Genomic DNA, 11,125 nt, shown 5'->3' with positions numbered 1-11,125 from the left:
CACAGTAAAAATTTAAGTTTCCTTTACATTGGCATTGTCAATTAATTGAATAATCTAAATCATGTGCATTTCATCTTAAAATTTTATCCGCTTATTCATCTATTATAATCATATTATCAGGATGTAATTTTTGTTTCGGAGCAATTTTTTTAAATTTTTGCATTGCTTTAGCTGTTTTCATTAATCCTTGAACTTTTCCCAACAATTTGGCTCTAGAGCTGAGCAAAATGTTTTTTTCAAAATTCAATTTCGATTCTACATTTGTCATGGACTTGATTTCAGTGCATGCCTGAAATATTAAGGTTTATTGAAGAAGTTTCTTATTTTGATAACATATGCTAATAGTACAATAAATCCGTAAAGTGCAAGTCTAAATTTTTCAATAACAAGAACGTTGTGCAACTTATATCCTAAATTGATGTGTTTTCAAATCAAACTTTTATAATAATGTGTTCTAAAATCTATAATACGTTGATAGAATACTATCAATTTTGCAACAATTAATTTTAACATTAAATCCAGAATAGTAATCTATAATATTGAACTTATACATATATCAGCCCTCAGAAAGCAACAAATATATGTGTGAGTCATATATGATTTGAACTCAGTAACAAGCAAGTTCTTTGTGTTCATCTAACTTATAATATTAGTAGATTGAAGATTTCCTAATTTTATTAAGTAAGTGTTCTCTGTTTCAGTATATGCAAAGAAATATAAAGTATTCAAATTATACTATTTAACTTCTCAAACATTTTTATTTTTGCGAGAAAATCTAAGACCAAAATCCTCACGATACGTTTGAGGTCAAAATCGAAAAAAGTATGCGAACCAAGTTTTGATTTTTTCTGGGCGTTTTCTCAAAAACAGCTGCACCGATTGCAAAAACTCAATGTAAATCAGTAAGGACTTGCGTCGATTACTTTTGTACGGTGTAAACTATCGAGTCATCGTTTTTTGCAGAATCGTGGACCAAAAAAAATGTTTGAAAGTTGGGAATGCTACTGATCACTTCGTAATTAAATGTTTTTAGGCATTTTTAAGGAAACGGCGATTGAATCCATGGTTTAAAAACAAACATCTTAAAATATTATAGTTCTACGAAGAGTTGTTGAATTATAAAAAAATTATTAAAGTTTGAGGACTGCGCTTTTAAGCATATAAGTTCATGTTTGTACTCAATTCTGTCAACACATACATGGATATTATAAGTTTGGTAGAAACATGTCATTTGAAAATTGCATTAATTAATAGTTTTTAGTAGGTGCGAAAATTTATTCACAAAATACATGAAAATCTTATCAGAATATATAAATTTCAATTTTGATTGATTTTGTTGATTATTTACATGTAAGATTAAAAGTTCATGCATCTTTCCTCTAGGCAAAATAAAATGAAACTCTAGTAGTAGGTATTTTTGAAAAAAATTGTCTTTAATCAAAATGCATCAACAATAAATATTAAAAATAATAATTAATAATTGGATCAAAATGCTTCAATAATATGAATATTATCAATTTTTATTGAATTTATTCAACTTTCCAATCGAAAAAGTAGCTAATTCTCTGTGAATTATTTGTTCATATTTTTTGTGTATATTCCTGATTTATAAATAAAACATTTAATCTATCGCAAATCATAAATTTTAAAATTTGAATTCTTTTCATTTGATATTGAAAATTAAAAAAAAAAATTTGTATATGATTTAGTCATTAACAAATTATCTTTGAATGGCGATTGTTTTGACTTGAGTGCGTAAATTTAAAATAATTAACGATTTGTATGTAAGAATTATGGATTTAATGCCATGCCCTTAATACATTTGCATCTACTTAAAGATGCTTAAATGACAATATCTCTAATATATCGATAGATCATCTATTCAAAAAAAAGTTTCTTAATAGAATAACTATTTTAACATCAAAGAATTTACTTCAGATTTTTGGGCATATCTACCTAAACTCATTAAATAACAAAATAAATATTGGAAATATAAAAACATTTAACCCGGAAATAATTTTTAATACTTACAGCATCAGCAAGTTGTTTCCTAGAAAGTTGGCAAGAGGCTTTGAATCCAAGTGCTTGCTTAATATATCGTACAGTATAATGCTCAGCATATTTCATCGCTAGCTCTCGATCTCTCTTGTTTTTAATGTGATCATCAATATTTCTCAAATTTGATAAGTCAATCAACATATGGCTGTATATTACCTACAGAAAAAAGAATCATTGGAGTAATTGATAAATGAAATGATATGTGAAATAATTAATACACTTTTTATGCATATGTTACCATATCAAAATATTGCGATCTTATATTTTCAGAGAACATCAAAGGAATATCAGGAATCATGGACTTTGGTATTTGGTTATTATTTGGTATGGAAAGGAGCGGCAATATCTCCAAGCTATTTGATTGGAATTGAGGTTGCTATACCTGAATTTCTGTTAACAGTTTGATATAACTTATAAATCAGATTCAAGACAAATTTTTCTGATGTTTAGTTTACTACTTACAAAACTTCCTTGAAAGAGAACAGCGCTCATTTTCTTCATATTCTGAACAACATTGAATGAAGTAGTTACAGTCCAGGTGGGTATAAATGAGTTAGGCAAAAAATAGACAACTTTCCTTAGGTTTCTGAAATAGATTATTATTAATCAAACTTGCTCAAATAAATGATGCAAAGTAGCAAAACAAAATTCTAACGTCTTTAAAATACTAATAAAAAACGATTAATAATAAAATTAAAATAATGTTTTATTTGGCTATATATGAGGCAATTATTATCAATCATTGACAAAAAAGCAAATAAAAAAAAAAGAAATAACAGTTTAAACATTGGATATAAATAAGTAATATAGCATTGATTCAAAGTTGTATTTAAAATTCCCAGTTATATTCCGATAAGTTCTAAAAAGTGTATAACAAGTAACAATGCATTTTCGAACTCTAGAAAAAGTTAAATTAAATTTTAAATCTTATCTTATTAAAATTAAATTCAAATTGAATTTAAATGATTTTAATAAAAATAAAAGTGTATAATAAAATTATCTAAATTTCTTCATGCATAAATAAAGAATAATTCACAATACGTACGTATTAATAAAAGAAGTAGCATCTTCTAAATTTGCAAATTCTGTACCAGTTGAAGATAGTGGAAGGCTTACTGAAATTTTGTGGTTTTGCAAAACTTGCGCCTCTACATAACCTATTCCATTGACATCACAATAAAGCCATCTTTTACCAGGAGCACCCATGTCATGAAGTTCTTCTTCAGAATCAGATAGGAGGTCAATAACGACATTTTCAGCCTCATTAATGATTAGTTCAGGCTCATCATCTGAAGTATCTCCCTTGGAAATATCATCAGTAGTTGAAGTTGTGCCAATATCTGTATTTTCTTTCCTTAGCAAGCTCCTAGACGAGGTAGAATTTGCATTGAGTATTGTAGTATTGGCTGAATTAACCTTGGGACTATTTTTTAACATTATTTTGTTGTTCGATATTTGGGGGACAGCTTTTTGCAGAACAGTTCTCTGTTTTGTATTCGAAGAAGCTTCGTCTGTAATAGACAATCTGTTCAAATTCACACTACGACTTATCAACGCGTCTCTGTGTCCATTTCTATTTTCTTCTTGGGTATGGGATTGCCTTCTTATAAAACCAATTCTATTGTTATTAGGTGAAAAATCAGACTGTAATCTTGACAAAGGTCTTTTATCGCGAACAGATTGTGTATTATTGATTGCGGCTGATTCTCCTTGAGGTTTAGGTAATAACTTTGGAATACTAATCATTTTTGAGGTATCAGGTTGAGGTGATTGATGCATTACATTCGTAGATGATTGTGTTTTATTCAAAGTAGTTTTTAACAGGCTATTCGGCGATGTACCTTTAATTTGGGCTAAAGAAGTGTTATTTGGATTAGTGATAATTGAACTTGAAACAATTTCTTTGTTGTCATCTGATTCTAGTCGTAGAACAAGGCTTTGATAAGCCCGCAAAAATTTTATATCATCGCCATAGAAACACATCCAGTACCCAACTGGTCTGGGTTTCCTTTTCAAGACAGTGCGCGTATATTCCGACAAACCAAGAATCTTATTGCGCCAATAAATCTGTTTGGTTATCAAACAATCTTCTGAGAGGCCGTAAGGACCAATAAAAACACCATCTTTACACCATGGTACCGCCAAAACTACCCCTCGTTCATCGGAATTTAAATTGTTCTGTTTGAATTTAAGGCGCACGTAGACGTTTTGTTGGTTCGCTGTCTGGATGGCGTTTATCAACTGAAGATAGGTTACCCTATAACCTTTGCGAGTAGATGTGAGTAAATTAAAATTTTCTTTCATTGAAACAAAAAGATATCGCATACCACTTAGAAATGGTAACGGTTCCAGTTTGGAGAAATTGTCTGATAAAGAACTGCTCCAATTTGAAAAATTTGCAGAATCTAAGTTTGGATTTTTATTAGCAACTCCATTTAAATCATTATTTAACGTAGAAACTGTAACATCTACCGTCAAATTAGAATTTTCATTTTTATTTAAACCAGTTCTTACTTTATCACAGTCTACATCTTTGCTATCAGATAAACGTCTCCTTTTTGCAAGTATCTCTTTTTGCTGATTTTCTTTGGAAATATATTTTGTAACTGAGACACTCTTACCATTAGAGATCGCTGACAATTTTCGCTTTTCCGAATCTTTGACAACATTCGCATCAACTAATGTAGCTTCAATTTCTGTACGACTCTTTAACAATTCGCTATTCAAAAGCATATTGGATTTGTTCACATTATTCTTGCAACGTTGGCTTGTTCCGTCTTTAGGTTGCACATTATTCGCGAATTCGTTAGATTTTCCTTTAACAATCGTAACTTCTTTTACACTGGGCTTAGTCTCCTTTTTCGATTTATATCCCTTTTCAATAACACCTTCTAATGTCCAGTGAGTAGGAAAAGCGCGCATGAAAACATATTGCAATTTGTGTTTGCAATCCATTAATTTCTGACAATCAGCATATATTTTTAAAGCAAACTTTGGAACATTAGCAATATTTTTCTTTGCGATTGCTGGTTCTAACGTTTTCATATCTATACAATTAGAAATTGGTGGCTTTACACCAGTTGTTAATAAAGCCATAGTTCCGTTTTGTTCAGGCTTTGTTTCAAGCCACAACTTTATCTGACTATTCTTATACTTACAAAGCATTTTATACCATTGAAGGCATTGAAACTCGTACAACCAAGGTTTTGAAATGTCAAAATAAGCATCCAGAGCTCCTTTTTGGTTCAACATTCTTATTATTTCTTTGTTTACCATAGAGCTCATTGCCTTTTGATCTTTTTGCGGCAATGGGGATGATATCATATCGACTACTTTTGTTTCAATTTGTTTGGATGAAACTATCCCTGGCGCTGGTTTAAGAGGTGGAGGACCCAAAGACAAAGGCAAAGCATGTTTTACTGGTGTGATTTTTATTGGAACGGCATCATCATCAGCATTATTTGAATTATCCATCGTATTTCCTGAAAAACTACTATTAGATACAATCTGGCTGCGTTTCACTAATATTTGTAATCGCCTTAATGATTCTGGATTTGCATTTTTTTCGCATATTTCATTGAAACGTTTTTGCGTTTCTTTTTCGCTTAATTCTTTTCTGTCACGCTTAGATGAATAAGGTTGGTCAATTCTAGCGCATCGCATTGATTTTTTCATATTATCTCTTTGCTGTCGTATAGTTGTTTCAATATAACTCATGTCATTTTTACTAGTTTTGGAAACATCCTTAGCTACGAAATTCTTGCCTAAAACACTAGTGGTAGATAAAGTAAATTCACGAAGCAAGGACCCAGTATCTCCATCTTTTTTATCGGAGGATATTTTGTCTGCCATTTGGTTTAAGTCCCAAGGTGATTTGATTTGTAATCGCGGCTGTTTGGTTACAATGTTGTCACTTTTATCTTCCTCGATACTGGAACGCATTCTTTTCACACAATCATTTGATCTACGTCTTACGCTCAAATCTTCGTCGGAAATATCTGAATGTTTTGCAGACGCGCTACTAGAAGAATTTCTACACTTAGATCTATACGATGAGTCTACATATTTTGATGATTTAGCATCTTTACATTTTGAAGGTATGGGGCTATGAGTTTCTTTATATTTCGAAGAAACAATTCCAGATGTATCTCTATGTTTTGAAGATGCAGCATATCGATATTTTGAAGATGCTGGACCTGGCTTACGTCTGACATATTCAGTTACATCTGAGGATTCTTCGTTACCTATATCACTGGAAAAACACTCCACATGCCAATTTTTCTTACGTGCAGTGCTTTTATCGTCTGTTTCTAACAAAATCGTCCTATTAAGCGTTTTTATAGAAAGTTCACTTTTTTTTGTATCTTCAGTCTGATCTGTAACATCTGGTGAAATATCACGTTTTCTTTCTGCAAATGGTTCACCAAACGCATCCTTACAATCGCAAAAACATCTATATAATTCATGCACCATGCACCAAGGTTCAACATCCTTCAAACCAAGATTGTAAAGCCGCACTTCTAAATTACGCGGTAATAGTAGTTTTTCTTTTGGTATAATTGGTGTTCTAATAATTTTTCGTGGTTCCGGTATTTCTTCAGAATTTTTAGTTGGTGATAGAGACTGAGACGGAAAAACTGTCAAATCTGAAGATATGTAATCATCGAAACGTTTGGGAACTTTAACAGATCGTTTCCGTTTTTCTGTATCGCCATCCACTAAAGTGACGCTATGATCTTGATTTACTACAACTGCGTGTTTAAATTCTGCTTCTACCGGTGCTAGTCCGCTACAAACGCGATCTTTTAATTCCAACATATCATCTTCGTCAATAGCATTATTGGATAATACACGTTTCTGTCGAAGACGGTGTGTATATTCGCATTTGCATTCAAACATGCATTCCACGTTACCGCAATGCCTTTTAATACCAGAGGCCAAACATTTTAGAGAAGAACAAATACAACCTAAGCGGCAATAATCTTCCTCGCAGCAAACCGTGTTATTAGACGCACACTCTTTTGCCTCAATAACCGTAACGTTCAAACGGCGTAGTTCTAGAGCTGTTTTTCGTACGTGCGAAATTGCGGTGGGTTCAGGTTGTGGCTGCGATGTCAGTAACTTTTCTGGTGACTTTGACAATGCCGCCGCGTCGGGGTCAACTTGAAGTATAGCATCACCCAAGAACGATGTTTCTACATAATCAAACATACCAGACAACATATTAGTTATTATTTTTTTATCGTCAGATGCGAGCTCCTGTTTTTCGCTTGCATTTTGTGACGATAATAAACCATCCGTTTCTTTTAAACGACATAATACTTCTTTCTGACCATTTCGATACTGAAGAGGAAACAAATACTTGTCTTTATTTCTATATTCATTAAGCGCTGTTGCTGCAAACATAGCTCTCCTTACATCAATTGTTTCAGAAAAAGCAGATTTCAAATATGTTTGTGCTACAGTATCTAATGGGCTATTGCATTTTGGAAACACTTCTAAGTAAACTCGTGGCAATTTTTTGCGAGTGTGTAAACCATCCCCAAAATCCATTTCACGAATTAAGAGATGTTTTCTACTTAACGGTCCTGGTAAAAACTGTGATTGTTGATCTGAATCAGTGCGCTTTATAGTTTTAGTAGACTTCTCTAAAATCTGATCGGATGAAGGTGGAGGTGTTAAAAATCTCTTACTACCTCCACGACTTCCGCATATTCGAACATATCTACCGTCTATCATCATGAATTGTTGACGAAAGGTGGTGTTTGAACTTTGTAAGTCAGTTCGCACGATTCCAGCTTAGCCGAGTCATAGGAGCATTGTCGTATAATAATCTTTCTCTAACATCGCTGCTTTCTGTTCGTTTGTTATTGGACTTCTGACGAAGTATCTGACGTTCTAGAAGTTGATCATTAATTTGCATTTTGGAACGCATTTCTGATTCAAACTCCCTTCGTAACAAACGTCGCTTTTCCGCTAGGGTTTTGGGTTTTACTATTTTCCCATTAGGTAAAGCTATTTTAGTTGGTCCTAAAGTTGGGGAAACATTCATTCTAGAATTCTTTTTCGTTCTCATTGAATCACTGGAACTCGGCGAATTTAGCCCTATATGTTCATTCAACGAATTTTCTTGCCGAAACATATCATTTCCAAATTTTAAAATTGATAAAATATCGTCTTTTTCAGAAATCTTTCTTGACCGTAAAGCTCGTATTCTTTCGATAGCATCATCTAGTCTAGGAGTAGACGATTGATTTTCTTGAGATATACCATTTTTGTCATACTCTTTTTCTAAAATTATCGCATCTGAACAGTCAAAACTTTGACTTTTAGGTTGCAAAACTGGTTTGCAATGTATTGATGATTTTTCTATTTGATCAGTATTTTCTGAAGAATTATTATGATATTCCGAAGTTTTGAAAATTATATTTGTAGGATCACTTTTTTGAGTATCATTTTGAAGTCTATATTTGAGGCTTTTGTATTTCGATTTATCCAAGCTTTTTACTGTACACCCTGAAACTCCTCCATTTAATGGAATCGCAATCGTCTTCTCAGACATCGATTTATCAAATTTTTCAAACAGCGATTTGGAACAGCACGGCATGTCCATTTGGTCTAAAATGCATATTTATTTATTGGTAATTATTAATAATATGTGTTTCATAAAATTATTTTCATTTATCAATAAATATAAAAAAATGAGAATTTGTAATCTTTATGATTTTATGCCGATATTTTTTTTAATAAGGTATTATTTTAATAAGGTATGTATTGATTTGGGAGCAAACCAGGGGGCGTAGCTACCGCTGTATCAGCCGTATCAATTATATGGGGCCCCCAAGCTAGGGGTGTCCCCAACGATCATAAGCAGAAATAGATGAAAACTGTAAACCCAAACAACGATTTTCCAAAAAATCAAATAATTTTGACATAGTTGACATTTCTTTTGTTATCAAAAGGTATTGAATTTTATTTTAGTTTTTTTTAAGCCTAACGCTTTAAGAAAATTTATATTCCGCTACGCAATATATAAAAATAATAAATTTCAAATTTTCGTATGTATTTTCCAAAGACGATGATATCCACAATATTATGCAATTAAAAAAAGACAATTATACATGTGTTTCTAAACTTAACTGATGATAAAGAAGCGCTATATTAATAATCACTTCGACAGTAAAGTAAAGTAGTACAGCTTTTCCACATCCGATAAGCTAATATTCTTGTGGATTGTGGATACAAATAAAACAAATCTATAAAAATGAACAGATCTATAAAACTAATCAAGTTTTTACAATTTTTCTCCGAATATTGGAATTTCATATTTGTTTTCTTTACTACTTGAATCGCCAGATATTTTTTCACTCTTTCAAAAAATTAATTCCATTTCTGAAACTTTGCAGCATGCCAGCAATGGCTTACAAAAAACAGTATTTTTTTTGAATAATTCTTCGCGACTGTGACTGTGTGAATTAAAACATTAAACTTGATTTAATAGTTAAAGAAGTCCAAGAATTTAGCAAAAGTTAATGAAGCGTTTCCTTGATAAGATATACAAGATGAGAAAATTTTAGACGCCAAATTTTATTTCAAGTTAATGTATACTATTGTTAATGGGATTATTATTTTCATAAACCAAGAAAGATTTTATCAAAAAATATCGTCGTTTTATTGTTAATTCAATGGTCTTGCATCCAATTTTTTCGACGTAATAATTTGCATGTATTCTTCCAGTTACAGTCGTAACTGCCGAAACTGTTTTGTTTTCTAAATAAAATAATTAAACAACGAACTTAAAGACAGCAACGTCTATCAGACCTGCCACTAATGTCCGTAGAAGCAGATACTTTAGAAAAACTAAAAATATCATCACTCAATAAATCAATTTCTCGAAAAAACGCAAGAAAAGTGAATATTTATTTGCAATTATTTGTAAAAAATCTTTACTCTACTTAAGGGGTTAGGGGTACTTGGGATTTTTGAAAAATCGAATTTTATTTTTTTGCATTTTCATTAAGGGTAACATCTTGAAAATATTCTCTGAAAATTTCAAGCTGATCCGATGATTAATTTTTGAGTTATTGGACTCTTACCAGCGCGTTGACGCAAGTGGAGAGCTCGATACTTATACTCAAGATCATTCTCCCTCACCTCCTGATGTTTTAAACGCTTTCAAACCGATTTACGACAATCTCAGCAATGATAATTTACTTTCAAGATGTGTAGTTCAAGATTAAATCCATAATCAGAAAAAATTAAAAGCTTCAACCAACTAGTGTAAAAAATATACCTAGAAACCTTGAATACTAGTTTTACTATCGTACAAATTGCTGAATTCATATACATAATTATTATTATTGATTATGGATACCCTAGAACCTAATTGTGGGTATAATTCCCATTGGTATGCTGAAAAATTGGATGCTGCACGTGTGAAAGTGGCAGATCAGCGCGCCAACGAGAACACTTAGGAGGCCGTAATGCTTCGTAGGCAACAGCAAATGGAAATTTTGGAAACTTGCACAATGACTGATCAACTATTATATAGCCCAGATATAGATGACTCGGTTTAAGCAATTCAATAATTCGAATTTCTGTACGTAAATCCAATGTGAAACTTTAAACGCGTTTTTCTCAAAACTATGTTTTTTGAAACGGTGACCACTGTAACTCGAAAACCACTTAGTAAATTTTAATGAAATTCATACAGCTTTTAGAATACATAATAAACTCGTGCCTGATCGAAGGATTTTTATTTTTTCAAAAATTTGAATTTTTTAAGACCAATTAACTGTTGATTTTTTACCCAAAAATCTAGATTTTTTCTTTCTGATGCTGCCATTTTGTTAATTTTTGCAAAAAAAAGAAAACCTTCGATCCGGCCCGGGATTAACTATCCATAAAACTATTTTTTTAATTTGATTGATTTTAGATGAATCTCTAAGGAGTTATGATGGTCACCGCCAGGACCGTTTTTCGAAACAGGGTCAACAAAAACGGCTATAACTTTGGGAATATTGATTTTTTTTTTCTGAAATTTTTGTTACATCAAGTCAAAACATGT

At 31.9% G+C, this 11,125-nt stretch overlaps 2 protein-coding genes across 2 annotated transcripts in view; both read right to left on the bottom strand.

Moving 5' to 3' along the window:
• Positions 1-89: 89 nt before the first annotated feature.
• Positions 90-7,834, bottom strand: LOC113384716. Its single transcript, XM_026622477.1, has 4 exons — positions 3,104-7,834; positions 2,521-2,644; positions 2,032-2,214; positions 90-289 (listed from the first exon to the last, which is right to left on the bottom strand). The coding sequence occupies exons 1-4, from the start codon at positions 7,798-7,800 to the stop codon at positions 92-94; spliced, it is 5,202 nt and encodes a 1,733-aa protein (XP_026478262.1). The 5' UTR covers positions 7,801-7,834; the 3' UTR covers positions 90-91.
• A 3-nt stretch (positions 7,835-7,837) lies between these two features.
• Positions 7,838-11,125, bottom strand: part of LOC113385556 — a 30,297-nt gene continuing 27,009 nt past the window's right edge. Inside the window, 1 exon segment of the mRNA XM_026623407.1 lies at positions 7,838-8,676. Coding sequence (XP_026479192.1) covers positions 7,838-8,676 — 839 coding nt within the window.

The sequence above is a fragment of the Ctenocephalides felis genome, unplaced genomic scaffold (genome assembly GCF_003426905.1).
Source record: "Ctenocephalides felis isolate EL2017-DRISC unplaced genomic scaffold, ASM342690v1 CF-g0.4_SCAFFOLD_03571, whole genome shotgun sequence".
Classification (NCBI taxonomy): Eukaryota; Metazoa; Arthropoda; class Insecta; order Siphonaptera; family Pulicidae; genus Ctenocephalides; species Ctenocephalides felis.
The sequence above is the reverse complement of the archived record's forward strand: the minus strand, read 5'-3'. Positions and strand labels throughout refer to the sequence as shown.

Excerpts from the sequence above, each read along its gene's own strand:
- LOC113384716 (XM_026622477.1), bottom strand. The coding sequence starts at position 7,800 with ATGATGATAGACGGTAGATATGTTCGAATATGCGGAAGTCGTGGAGGT. Across the intron at positions 2,215-2,520 it reads TTCTCTTTCAAGGAAGTTTT|GTAATATACAGCCATATGTT; the intron begins GTAAGTAGTAAA and ends TTTTTTCTGTAG. Across the intron at positions 290-2,031 it reads GGAAACAACTTGCTGATGCT|GCATGCACTGAAATCAAGTC; the intron begins GTAAGTATTAAA and ends TTAATATTTCAG.